Raw genomic sequence first — 14,161 nt, forward strand, 5'->3', positions numbered from 1 at the left:
GGGCACCAGATTTTATCTGAGGCCCTAATTATCCCATCAGACCACCGGGCACACATAATTAAAGTCCTATGATCGACCCGATTAAATATAATATGTGCTTTCCATATTGCAATTACAATATGCTTGATATACATCGCGCTGCCCACGTTCTCTTCTGACTTTATCACAGGAAATACATTTAAATAAATAAGGAGATACCACCAAAATATGCATGCACACAATACATTCAGATTCCTGGGGGTATCGGAATAGGAATCTGAATTTACCGGGGTTGATAAATACTACCACACCCATATCCGTATTCTGGTCCTAATTCGGACCCAGCCAGAGCTCCTGTGCCGAGGGAAGGTGTGGCACCGTGACGGGGGGGGCTGCATAAATCAAGCATCGCGCCCCCTCAACTGTCGCCTGTAGACGTGGCAGCTCCTCTTACGAAAGTTCTAGAATCCCCCCGAGCTTTGCTCGTTTCCCACTCAACAAAACTTCCTCATCAGTACTTTCCACGGAGGACACGGATTGGTCGAAAAGCCCTCCTTGGTCCCACCCGAGTGCAGCGATTGGTGAGGGAAGGTGCTAGCTCCCACCTCTTGACTAGAGGTGAATGGTGTTGGCGTAGCGGAATTCCTCGGGTTGTACGCTACAGTTACGTATATGTTTATAGAATGTCTCTGTGAAAATGTAATTGGCTCCTATATCTAGCAATCGATTTTGGACAGTTGGGATTGGGCCTCGGTAAAAACAGGGAGTAATCATAACGTAATAAGAGGCTTCTCAGACCTCCAAATAGGCGAGGGATGGAAAAACGTTTACCACGCCCTCTCCGTTTTGATTGGTTGTAAGGGAGCAGAGGGACGAGCGTCTAGACAAACAGGAGTAGTGGGCCGGTTCCTGTAGGTGGGATCTTATTTGGGCCCGCCTATTCTCCCGTGCGATTGGCGTAATTGGGGCTAAGTCTGGTTCTTATTGGCGAAGAGGCGTGCTAGGCTCAACCGGTGGGCGGGTCGTGTCTCTGCCCCGTATTCCCCAGGCCTCAGATTTTAGTCTTTTCAGTGCCCGATATTAGAGACGCCTGACCCCGCAGTGATGGCTCGACCAGCCCCGGCGCTGCCCGTTCTCCTGCTGCTGACGCTGCTGGGAGCCACGAAGGGAGAAGGCCCGGAGCCAGAGTCAGTGAATCTTGGTAAGTAAGAGTGGGGGTCTGACCATCCTTGAAGTTGACTGTCCAAGCGGGTAGGAGGTGGGGGGTTTAACTGACCAACTGGCAGTGACCGGCTGCCACAAGGGGGTTGCTGGTCAAGATTGAGACTGCCAAGGTGGCGCTTTCTTCGGAGCAGCTGACAAAAGCAAATTGGGGTGACTTTGTATTGTCAGCTGGGGTGACTTTGTATTGTCAGCTCGGGTGACTGTATTGTCAGCTGGGGTGACTTTGTATTGTCAGCTGGGGTGACTTTGTATTATCAGCTGGGGTGACTTTGTATTGTCAAGCTGGGGTGACTTTGTATTATCAGCTGGGGTGACTTTGTATTGCCAAGCTGGGGTGACTTTGTATTGTCAAGCTGGGGTGACTTTGTATTGTCAGCTGGGGTGACTTTGTATTGTCAAGCTGGGGTGACTGTATTGTCAGCTGGGGTGACTTAGTATTGTCAGCTGGGGTGACTTTGTATTGTCAGCTGGGGTGACTTTGTAATGTCAGCTGGGGTGACTTTGTATTGTCAGCTGGGGTGACTTTGTATTATCAGCTGGGGTGACTTTGTATTGCCAAGCTGGGGTGACTTTGTATTGCCAAGCTGGGGTGACTTTGTATTGTCAGCTGGGGTGACTGTATTGTCAGCTGGGGTGATTGTAATGTCAGCTGGGGTGACTTTGTATTGTCAGCTGGGGTGACTTTGTATTGTCAAGCTGGGGTGACTTTGTATTGTCAAGCTGGGGTGACTTTGTATTGTCAGCTGGGGTAACTGTATTGTCAGCTGGGGTGATTGTAATGTCAGCTGGGGTGACTTGCTCGGGTCATGGGGTGATGATCGACAGGCCGTGTGAGAAACTAAGTTATATTTGTGCAGAGTGTGTCTGTGACTGATCAAGTGGGCTCGCTGTCCATGGAAGGAGGAGCACAGGGTATCTTTGGGAGACTCCTTGCCCCAGAGTACACGTTTGCTGATGGGGAGTGCCAGCACTCTCCTATTAAACTATAGGAGAAATGCTGAGAGGTGCCAGTACATGCCCTTCTAAATGAAAGAAGTGCAGGTACTGAGTACCTGCCCACTTAAAGCGCTGCCAACCTACACACTTTAAAGGTCGATGTGAGAGGAGGTGGTCTAGGGAGCGAGACAGCGGCATGCATCCCACTGAGAGTCGAAGAGACAGCCCAGGCATGGAGTGAGATGCGCAGACAGCCGGGGACTATCTTGAGGGAGGGGGAGATGGCAGACGCCCTATGCATGGAGGAAGCTTTGCGTGAGCAGTGTTGGAGAGAGCAGACGTCATTGGGAGGGAGAGAACTACATCTCTCAAGGAGGATGGGAGAAGGGACGGAGTTTAGGATGGTTCGAGAAAGGGAGAGCGAGCTAAAGAGAGCAGCCGGCCTAGCGTCGAGCACTGTATAGGGAGTCTAGGCAGAGACAAAACTAAGCATTGCATGAAAAGAGGAATGTGGCTACCGGCATTCTGAAAATAAAGAGAGCAGGAAAGTTCGGTCTAAAAAAGTGAAAGCGGGGGAGGGGTAGCGTGAAGCCTGCGTCGCCTTATGTAGAAAGTGCCCATGACCATATTAAACAAATACATGCTAATTATCCAGTCGGTGCTTGGCCTAAACACCTGGAGGCATCCCGACCGCCTGAGCCTATATTGGACATTCCTGCCCCCGGGGCCACGGAATTCTAAATCAAATAAAGAGGCGGGCAGTTGCTGCCAGCTACCCTAGAGGACGAGAGGGCTGAGCACCACAGCACAGAGGGACGAGGGAGAGGTGGGGAGAGATAATTAAGCACTTCATAAGGAAAGAGAAGTCGGGAGTCCGCTGGCAACCCTCGAGCTAAGGAATGTAGGGGCGAGAGAGCAGAGAGCCCATGGCAGGGGAGAGGGCCAGAGAGCGCACACGCAGCTACTCCAGGGGGTTAAGCACTGTATCTCACCGTGGGAAGTGAGAGAATTAAGCATCACGTTTGGGAGGGATGAGAGAGGAGACAACCAACTGTGCTCTTGCGCGAATGGTCTAATGTTAGGATTTTTGCGTAACACACACAATACAATTGGCGGAACAGAAATCCCAATGACGCCTACCCTCTGTCCTATGCAGCGAGATAACTAGGGAGCACCAGATGGGGAGAAACTTACAGCTAGCTACCCTAGGAGCTAAACATTGTAACCCTATGGCTCCAGGCAGTACACACTGTAGGCAGCCAGAGAGCCATGCATCAAATGGAGAAAGAGAAGCGGTGACAGCTCTCCTAAAGAGCTAAGCATTGTTTGAAACCCCATGGGGCGAAAGAGGTTCACACCCTATGGAGTGAACAGACTGCCAGCTACCCCAAAGGAGTGGGCGAGCTAAACACCAGATGGGGAGAGAGAACAGCTAGCCAGGTACTGTAAGAAGACAGCACTGTTTGAACCTGGGAGTCTTCTCAATGCCCAGGGTGACATGCTGGCCATGTGGTGGCCAGGGAGGGTCATTTAAAGTCCTCTTGCATGTGGACCCCTTCATGACCACAAACCGTTAGACCTCTTCACCAACCTTGAGGTCCTTGCAGTTTGCCCTGTTCAGGCCTTTACACAAGTCACAGCAAGGTTTTACAGGTACCAGGATGGCAACACTTCTTAACATACACCATAGGCTTTCTAAACCCCCCCGCCTTTAAGCCTCTATCTGACTTTGGCTGTTTGTGAACTCCACCACCCTCCTACCAGACAATCATAGCAGAAGGAATTCTTCAGTTTCTATCATCGTTAGTGGCTGCCTGCCTCTGTGCCAAGATGGAACGCATACTGTACTTCGCCACCTTTGTCCCCATCATTGAAGGCACCATTCCACTAATGTGGGTCACAGTTCTGCAAGCACCACTGACATGCTGGACCTCTGGGGTAACAATCCAACCTTTTCATGGTCCTACTACTAAGGCCATCACTCTTGCCTTGCATCTCCGTCACTGCTTGCACTGGTGGTAATTAATCTGCTGGCGCAATATTGCCATCTTGGCAAATGGTTGTTGGAGCTGCTTCCATCCCAAACCCTTCTGAGGTGCACCCTGTTGCAGGTGCATCCTGTTCCAGCTGCATGGGAAGTTGGTAGCGGAAGGGAATGGAAATAGAGTGCAGCAGGTAGATTTTTTTAGAGCCGTTGAGCTGGAGACAGAGCCACACTTCCAGTGCCTCACCACACAGAAACATGAAGGCCCTTTCTGCATCTCCTGCTTCCAGACACCCCACTGATGCAAGAGCATATCACCAACAGCAAGGATTCTTAATCTGGACAGACATTCAGTGGGCTTATTTCTCTATCAGAGCAGTAAGTGGGGATATGTGGGCAGAGCCATCCACAGAGACGGAAAGGCATACTGATTTTGTTGGAATAGCGTACAGCATGATTTAATTTCTTCTATGACCTTTTACGAGCAGAAACATCAATAGTTGTGAGAAACTTTAGTGGAGCTTTAAGGTGCATTTTATATGGTCTTCCGCCCGCTCTTTTTTACGATGATTATGTGGCGGGTACGTATACTTTCGTGTGAATATTTCATTTGCAGTGCATGTGGTATTGGTTATGTTGGCTTTATTGTAGAAGGGCATGCTTGCTCTTATTTTGTCTCAACATATAATAAACTTTTACCTATTATCAGATTTACATGCTGTATCCCAGAACTCTGCCAGTGGTGGTACGGGGAACTGTGGGTTTCAGTGTTGCTCTACATCTCATGAAGGAAGTTAATCGAGATATGTGGACCACCGTCCAAGAAACACGTATCTCCTTTGCTTTTATTTGTGTACCCGTGGATCTGTAGGAAGGTGGCTTAATCAGAGTGGATGTGATTGGTACTGTTTAAAGTTTTTTCAGGTGCTAGCTGGGCCCTGCTCCTTTTGTTGGTGACGCATAGAAACTTTAAGGTAATTTTGGCCTGCAACAAAAGCCATTGATGACTTATGAGTTGGAGGGAGGGGGAGTGCCCAGTAGGGTGTCTGCTGTGGTCTACTGGAAAAACAAACATTGGCAAAACAATAGTGTAGAAATGGTATCACCTATAGTATTGATTTTGGTTTGATTGTATTCAAATATGTGTTTTTAGAAAACTTCAGAAGTACAAAAAATGCGGTTTATTTGTGCTTTCCTTATTCTGAAATATTTGAGAAGTTCATTTACAGACATTTAAATTTTGTTGTGTGCTAGAAAAAAGTATTTCCTTTCACCCCATTATGTAAATGTAAATGTAATGTAAATGTGTTGGACTTGTAAAGCGCACAGCTGCCCGTAAGCGTCCCGGCGCTGAAGACCGCTGGGGAACCCGTCCTGGCTTTCCCTGTGAGATGGTCCCTTCTGGGTATCTCCAAGGTGAAACCAGGCATCCCCGGCGTTTGTGAGGGGCCGTTGTGGAGATGAGGCAAGCTTAATGCCCAGAGTTGCCGAGTGTGATCCCTGGTTAGAGTAGGCACCGAGGTGAGAATTGTCAAGTCCGCTGACCCTGGTCCACGACCCTGCCGCGTCGGTAATTGAACCCTGGTCCCAGGCTGTTCTCAGCTTCCGGGTCTGCTGCCTCTAACCAGTGAGCCACACCACTCCACAGGCTGTTTGCTCAGCCTACATAGAGAAAATGCAGAGTGTGTATGACTGGTTTGGTCAGCCCCAGTGGGCCGACCCAACAGTTCGGGCCCAAGGCATTGGGCAAGCCACTTGTCCCGACCCGCCCACTCACCCGCCCGCCCCAACCAAGCATACCCTTCTGCTTTCTTGCAGCGCGAGAAGCAGAACCATAAAATGTTTTTTAAAATACCATTTTATGTTTCTGCTTCTTGCTTTGCGAAAAAACAGTGGGCGACGCTCCTCTGCCCTAATGCAGGAGCCGCCCCTGCTTTTAACACCACTTTTAGGAATTCCTTGCGTTTACCTCAAGATGGTTTCACGAAATGCCAAACAAACAGGCTGTGAGACTAGAGCTGGGAAAATAAAATTGTGGCACACGCATGTTGACCCTCCTCACCCCTGACCCACGAGTGTGAGGAGTAAACTTGTACACTATATCTCGTTTGTCACCAAGCGGCTTCTCTGAGCCCACCCTATCCATTCCGCCCTCGAGCAGCCCCGATAAAATGCGCCACAAACAGTAAATACAACCCCTGGCGGCTTCACCTGTCTTCTCAATTCAGTACAAATTACTACATTGGCCCGACAAGTTAGGCAAGAGTTGCCAAGGTAAATACCCAGAGGGGCTGCGACCGAGGCTGTTCCTTGGCGGTGCCTTGCCCGTTCCCTGCAGACACTCACCCCGCCGCCGTCACCCATGCGGTGTGTGTCTCCAGGGGTCGGCCATGTATACTCTCCCCACCCCGCGAGGGCAGGTGCCCCTCCCTCAGGGACTCGTGTCTGGGGCTCTCATTGCCCCGCCCGTGCCCCCACTTACAGGGGGAATTAAGCAGGTGCTCCAAGCCTTTCAGCTGCTGCCCCCAGACCTCCATGAAGCCCGTAAACACCAGTTTTTGTGTCTTTTCAGTTGTCTCGGACGAGTATACCCCCCCACCCCCAAGACTGCTACAGAATAAACCCCGTTAAATACTCTTGTGCACACTCCAGCCCTACTAGTGCTCCCAGGTACTGCCACATACTTACCCCCTTGAACCCCAAGGGGTCCCAGTGTGCCCATTGAATACTCCAGGCCCTGATGCATACTCCACTACATTTAAAACTTTCAGGAATGGGTAATACTTCTCGTTCTAGAGTACTCTCAGGTACTCTAACGTACTCTGCTCCAGAGATTCATAGTGCTGTCCTTTGAGTACTCTGACACCGTTGCATAATCTGCCCTATCGCATACTCTGAGGTGCATACTCCAACACAAGTACTCGAAGGCACCGCACCGGTGCATGCTGCTCTCCATTTAATACTCTCGGGCATTGTTACATACTCCTGCCCAGTGAATACTCTCTGGCATTGCTATGTAGTTCTCCCCATTGATAAACTGAGGCATGTTTCAAACTACTAAGTACTCCGAGTCTTGGCACATACTCCAACCCATTGAGTACCCAGGGGCATCGGGTTCATATTCCTCCTCTGTGAATACTCCCCGGCACTGGTACACACTCTGCCCCTTTAAATACTCTACTGTGCCAGTACATACTAGGCACCATTATATACTCGGCCTATTGAATACTTCAAGGAACTCATACGTACTCCGCCACATTGAATGTTCTCAGGCACTGGTACATACTCTGTTCCATTTAATACTCTGAGACAGCATCACACTCAGCCCACTCAGTAATCTAGGACACCAGAACGCCTTCCTCGCCATTGAAAACTCAGAGGCACCGTTACATTTCAGATGTCAGTTTTTTATTGTGTATGCTCCATATAATGTTACAGTACAGATGAGCTAATGAAAAGTATCAAGTACAACTCACAATAGTGAAAACCACAATGGCAGGATCCCGAGTGTGTGCGTCTCTCTCTCTCTCTCATTGGACATGCCCGGGCACTGGGGCCTACTTGAACCCACCGGATACACTGTAGCACCATTACATACTTCAATGCCTGCCCATTGAATACTCTCAGATGCTAATAGATTATTGAGCGCACTCTGGCACTGCCACATACTCCTGCCCATTGAATACTCTCAGATGCTAATAGATTATTGAGCGCACTCTGGCACTGCTACATACTCCTGCCCATTGAATACTCTCAGATGCTAATAGATTATTGAGCGCACTCTGGCACTGCTACATACTCCTGCCCATTGAATACTCTCAGATGCCAGTAGATTATTGAGCGCACTCTGGCACTGCTACATACTCCTGCCCATTGAATACTCTCAGATGCCAGTCGATTATTGAGCGCACTCTGGTACTGCCACATACTCCTGCCCATTGAATACTCTCTAATGCCAGTAGATTATTGAGCGCTCTCAGGCACTGCTACATACTCCTGCCCATTGAATACTCTCTAATGCCAGTAGATTATTGAGCGCACCCTGGCACTGCTACATACTCCTGCCCATTGAATACTCTCAGATGCCAGTAGATTATTGAGCGCACTCTGGCACTGCCACATACTCCTGCCCATTGAATACTCTCTAATGCCAGTAGATTATTGAGCGCACTCTGGCACTGCTACATACTCCTGCCCATTGAATACTCTCTAATGCCAGTAGATTATTGAGCGCACTCTGGCACTGCTACATACTCCTGCCCATTGAATACTCTCAGATGCCAGTAGATTATTGAGCGCACTCTGGCACTGCCACATACTCCTGCCCATTGAATACTCTCTAATGCCAGTAGATTATTGAGCGCTCTCAGGCACTGCTACATACTCCGGCCCATTGAATACTCTCAGATGCTAATAGATTATTGAGCGCACTCTGGCACTGCCACATACTCCTGCCCATTGAATACTCTCTAATGCCAGTAGATTATTGAGCGCTCTCAGGCACTGCTACATACTCCTGCCCATTGAATACTCTCAGATGCTAATAGATTATTGAGCGCACTCTGGCACTGCCACATACTCCTGCCCATTGAATACTCTCTAATGCCAGTAGATTATTGAGCGCTCTCAGGCACTGCTACATACTCCTGCCCATTGAATACTCTTAGATCGCAGTAGATTAAGCGTTCTCTGGCACTGCTACACACACATCGGCCAATTGAATACTCTCAGATGCCATTAGATTATTGAGCGCTGTCGGGCACTTCTACATACTCCTGCCCATTTAATACTCTCAGATCGCAGTAGATTAAGTGTTCTCGGGCACTGCTACACACTCCTGCCCACTGAATACTCTCAGATGCTAATAGATTATTGAGCGGTCTCGGGCACAGCTACATACTCCTGCCCATTGAATACTCTCAGATGCTAGTAGATTATTGAGCGCTGTCGGGCACTTCTACATACTCCTGCCCATTGAATACTCTCAGAACTCAGTAGATTAAGCGCTCTCGGGCGCTGCTATACACACATCTGCCCACTGAATACTCTCAGATGCCAGTAGATTATTGATTGATCTCGGGCACTACTGCACAACCCCTGCCCATTGAATACTCTCAGATGCTGTAGAATATTGACTGCACTCTGGCACTGCTACACACTCCTGCCCATTGAATACTCTCAGATGCTAATAGATTATTGAGCGCACTCTGGCACTGCTACATACTCCTGCCCATTGAATACTCTCAGATGCTAATAGATTATTGAGCGCACTCTGGCACTGCTACATACTCCTGCCCATTGAATACTCTCTAATGCCAGTAGATTATTGAGCGCACTCTGGCACTGCTACATACTCCTGCCCATTGAATACTCTCAGATGCCAGTCGATTATTGAGGGCACTCTGGTACTGCCACATACTCCTGCCCATTGAATACTCTCTAATGCCAGTAGATTATTGAGCGCTCTCAGGCACTGCTACATACTCCTGCCCATTGAATACTCTCTAATGCCAGTAGATTATTGAGCGCACCCTGGCACTGCTACATACTCCTGCCCATTGAATACTCTCAGATGCCAGTAGATTATTGAGCGCACTCTGGCACTGCCACATACTCCTGCCCATTGAATACTCTCTAATGCCAGTAGATTATTGAGCGCACTCTGGCACTGCTACATACTCCTGCCCATTGAATACTCTCTAATGCCAGTAGATTATTGAGCGCACTCTGGCACTGCTACATACTCCTGCCCATTGAATACTCTCAGATGCCGGTAGATTATTGAGCGCACTCTGGCACTGCCACATACTCCTGCCCATTGAATACTCTCTAATGCCAGTAGATTATTGAGCGCTCTCAGGCACTGCTACATACTCCGGCCCATTGAATACTCTCAGATGCTAATAGATTATTGAGCGCACTCTGGCACTGCCACATACTCCTGCCCATTGAATACTCTCTAATGCCAGTAGATTATTGAGCGCTCTCAGGCACTGCTACATACTCCTGCCCATTGAATACTCTCAGATGCTAATAGATTATTGAGCGCACTCTGGCACTGCCACATACTCCTGCCCATTGAATACTCTCTAATGCCAGTAGATTATTGAGCGCTCTCAGGCACTGCTACATACTCCTGCCCATTGAATACTCTTAGATCGCAGTAGATTAAGCGTTCTCTGGCACTGCTACACACACATCGGCCAATTGAATACTCTCAGATGCCATTAGATTATTGAGCGCTGTCGGGCACTTCTACATACTCCTGCCCATTTAATACTCTCAGATCGCAGTAGATTAAGTGTTCTCGGGCACTGCTACACACTCCTGCCCACTGAATACTCTCAGATGCTAATAGATTATTGAGCGGTCTCGGGCACAGCTACATACTCCTGCCCATTGAATACTCTCAGATGCTAGTAGATTATTGAGCGCTGTCGGGCACTTCTACATACTCCTGCCCATTGAATACTCTCAGAACTCAGTAGATTAAGCGCTCTCGGGCGCTGCTATACACACATCTGCCCACTGAATACTCTCAGATGCCAGTAGATTATTGATTGATCTCGGGCACTACTGCACAACCCCTGCCCGTTGAATACTCTCAGATGCTGTAGAATATTGACTGCACTCTGGCACTGCTGCACACTCCTGCCCACAGAATACTCTCAGATGCCAGTAGATTATTGATTGATCTCGGGCACTACTGCACAACCCCTGCCCATTGAATACTCTCAGATGCTGTAGAATATTGACTGCACTCTGGCACTTCTAAACACTCCTACCCACGGAATACTCTCAGATGCTAATAGATTATTGAGCGGTCTCGGGCACTGCTACAAACTCGTGCCCATTGAATACTCTCAGATGCTGTAGAATATTGAAGGCACTCTGGCACTGCTACACACTCCTGCCCACGGAATACTCTCAGATGCTAGTAGATTATTGAGCGCTGTCGGGCACTTCTGCATACTCCTGCCCATTGAATATACTCTGATACCAGTAGATTATTGAGCGCTCTTAGGCACTGCTACAAACGCCTACCCACGGAATACTCTCAGATGCCAGTAGATTATTAAGCGCTGTCGGGCACTGCCACATACTCCTGCCCATTGAATACTCTCTAATGCCAGTAGATTATTGAGCGCTCTCAGGCACTGCTACATACTCCTGACCATTGAATACTCTCTGATGCCAGTAGATTATTGAGCGCACTCTGGCACTGCTACATACTCCTGCCCATTGAATACTCTCAGAACTCAGTAGATTAAGCGCTCTCGGGCGCTGCTATACACACATCTGCCCACTGAATACTCTCAGATGCCAGTAGATTATTGATTGATCTCGGGCACTACTGCACAACCCCTGCCCATTGAATACTCTCAGATGCTGTAGAATATTGACTGCACTCTGGCACTGCTACACACTCCTGCCCACGGAATACTCTCAGATGCTAGTAGATTATTGAGCGCTGTCGGGCACTTCTGCATACTCCTGCCCATTGAATATACTCTGATACCAGTAGATTATTGAGCGCTCTTAGCCACTGCTACAAACGCCTACCCACGGAATACTCTCAGATGCCAGTAGATTATTAAGCGCTGTCGGGCACTGCCACATACTCCTGCCCATTGAATACTCTCTAATGCCAGTAGATTATTGAGCGCTCTCAGGCACTGCTACATACTCCTGACCATTGAATACTCTCTGATGCCAGTAGATTATTGAGCGCTCTCAGGCACTGCTACATACTCCTGCCCATTGAATACTCTCTAATGCCAGTAGATTATTGAGCGCTCTCAGGCACTGCTACATACTCATGCCCATTGAATATACTCTGATACCAGTAGATTATTGAGCGCTCTTAGGCACTGCTACAAACGCCTACCCACGGAATACTCCCAGATGCCAGTAGATTATTAAGCGCTGTCGGGCACTGCCACATACTCCTGCCCATTGAATACTCTCTAATGCCAGTAGATTATTGAGCGCTCTCAGGCACTGCTACATACTCCTGACCATTGAATACTCTCTGATGCCAGTAGATTATTGAGCGCTCTCGGGCACTGCTACACACTCCTGCTCACAGAATACTCTCAGATGCTAGTAGATTATTGAGCGCAGTCGGCACTTCTGCATACTCCTGCCCATTGAATATACTCTGATACCAGTAGATTATTGACCGCACTCTGGCACTGCTATAAACGCCTGCCCACGGAATACTCTCAGATGCCAGTAGATTATTGAGCGCTGTCGGGCACTGCCACATACTCCTGCCCATTGAATACTCTCTAATGCCAGTAGATTATTGAGCGCTCTCAGGCACTGCGACATACTCCTGCCCATTGAATACTCTCTGGTGCCAGTAGATTATTGACTGCACTCTGGCACTGCTATAAACGCCTGCCCACGGAATACTCTCAGATGCCAGTAGATTATTGAGCACTGTCGGGCACTGCCACATACTCATGCCCATTGAGTACTCTCTAATGCCAGTAGATTATTGAGCTCTCTCAGGCACTGCTACACACACATCTGCCCATTGAATACTCTCATAAACTGTAGATTATTGACCGCACTCTGGCACTGCTACATACCCCTGCCCACAGAATACTCTAAGATGCTAGTAGATTATTGATCGCTGTCGGGCACGTCTACATACTCCTGGCCATTGAATACACTCTGATGCCAGTAGATTATTGAGCGCTCTCAGGCACTGCTACAAACGCCTACCCACGGAATCCTCTCAGATGCCAGTAGATTATTAAGCACTGTCGGGCACTGCCACATACTCCTGCCCATTGAATACTCTCTAATGCCAGTAGATTATTGAGCGCTCTCGGGCACTGCTACATTCTCCTGCCCATTGAATACTTTCAGATCGCAGTAGATTAAACGCTCTCGGGCACTGCTACACACTCCTGCCCACTGAATACTCTCAGATGCCAGGAGATTATTAAACGCTTTCGGGCACTGCTACATACTCCTGCCCATTGAATACTCTCAGATGCCAGTGAATTATTGCACGCTCTCGGGCACTGCTACATACTCCTGCTCACTGAATACACTTAGAAGCCAGTAGGTTATTGATCACTCCCAGGCACAGCTACAAACGCCTGCCAATTGAGTACTCCCAGATGATTTTTCACACTCCAACACACCGGCTACTCCCACTCCCATGTAAATGCTGCAAGCACCGGAAATGGCTCTCCAGCTGTGGCAGCTGCTGCGGATTACTTGTCGAGGGCTTTGTCAGAATGGAAACAAAAGTTTTTCTTTCAAATGGATCCTATGTTTCGACCACAAGCACATTTGTATTTGCATGTTTCTGTCTTGACATCTGTCCCCTGTTCCTTTTGCATGTGACGTCAGTATTGCAGGGAGTGGATGGCCATAGTCCAGTCGTGGTCCTGGGCACTCAGTCTCCTGGAAACAGCACCTTGTGATTAACGGAGGGGTGGCATTGATTGCTGCCAAGATGGCTGCCCGGTGAGGAGCTCCGTCCGGGAGCTCCGGGTCAGTGTTTCCTGTTTTGGCCCTTAAACCCCTCTTTCCCGGAACTTTCTAAGGTTTCCGGACAGCGGACTCGTAGAGGACTTTGCCGATGCCCTGTGGAGCCGCTGGGTTCTGATATTGGCGAGTCTGGCCCGGGTCTCTCCCGAGGCCATCTCCTACCCAAGAACTTTGAACATGATGGCCGCGGGGAGGGAGATCTGAAACCTGGCTCCTGGGATCGGGCTCACTTCAGCAGAGATTGCCCACTTGAATACCGCCTACCAAAACCCAACCCGCCCGCAACACATCGCAACGCTACTCACTGACGAGAAGAGGCCGGAGACGGCTTCGAGGCAGTCTGCAGTGCCGGGCATAATTCGTCCTACGGCTCCACCAAAATGGCGGCCAGCGCGATGCCCACACGATCGGAAGCTGCTCCCGGGAGGTAGGGTTGCCGGCTGCTCGCTGATTCCTAGCAGAGCCTCCCGCTAACATTTCTGGGCGGGGGGGCGCATAACTGGCCCCTAGTGCGGCGGCGGCTCC

General features: G+C 49.2%; 1 protein-coding gene across 1 annotated transcript in view; it reads left to right on the forward strand.

The window, feature by feature from the left end:
* Positions 1-835: 835 nt before the first annotated feature.
* Positions 836-14,161, forward strand: part of PLOD3 (procollagen-lysine,2-oxoglutarate 5-dioxygenase 3) — a 347,896-nt gene continuing 334,570 nt past the window's right edge. The window contains exon 1 of the mRNA XM_078669457.1: positions 836-1,180. Coding sequence (XP_078525583.1) covers positions 1,084-1,180 — 97 coding nt within the window. The 5' untranslated portion in view covers positions 836-1,083. The remainder of the gene's footprint in view (positions 1,181-14,161) is intronic.

This window comes from Lissotriton helveticus, chromosome 12, assembly GCF_964261635.1.
Source record: "Lissotriton helveticus chromosome 12, aLisHel1.1, whole genome shotgun sequence".
Taxonomy (NCBI): domain Eukaryota; kingdom Metazoa; phylum Chordata; class Amphibia; order Caudata; family Salamandridae; genus Lissotriton; species Lissotriton helveticus.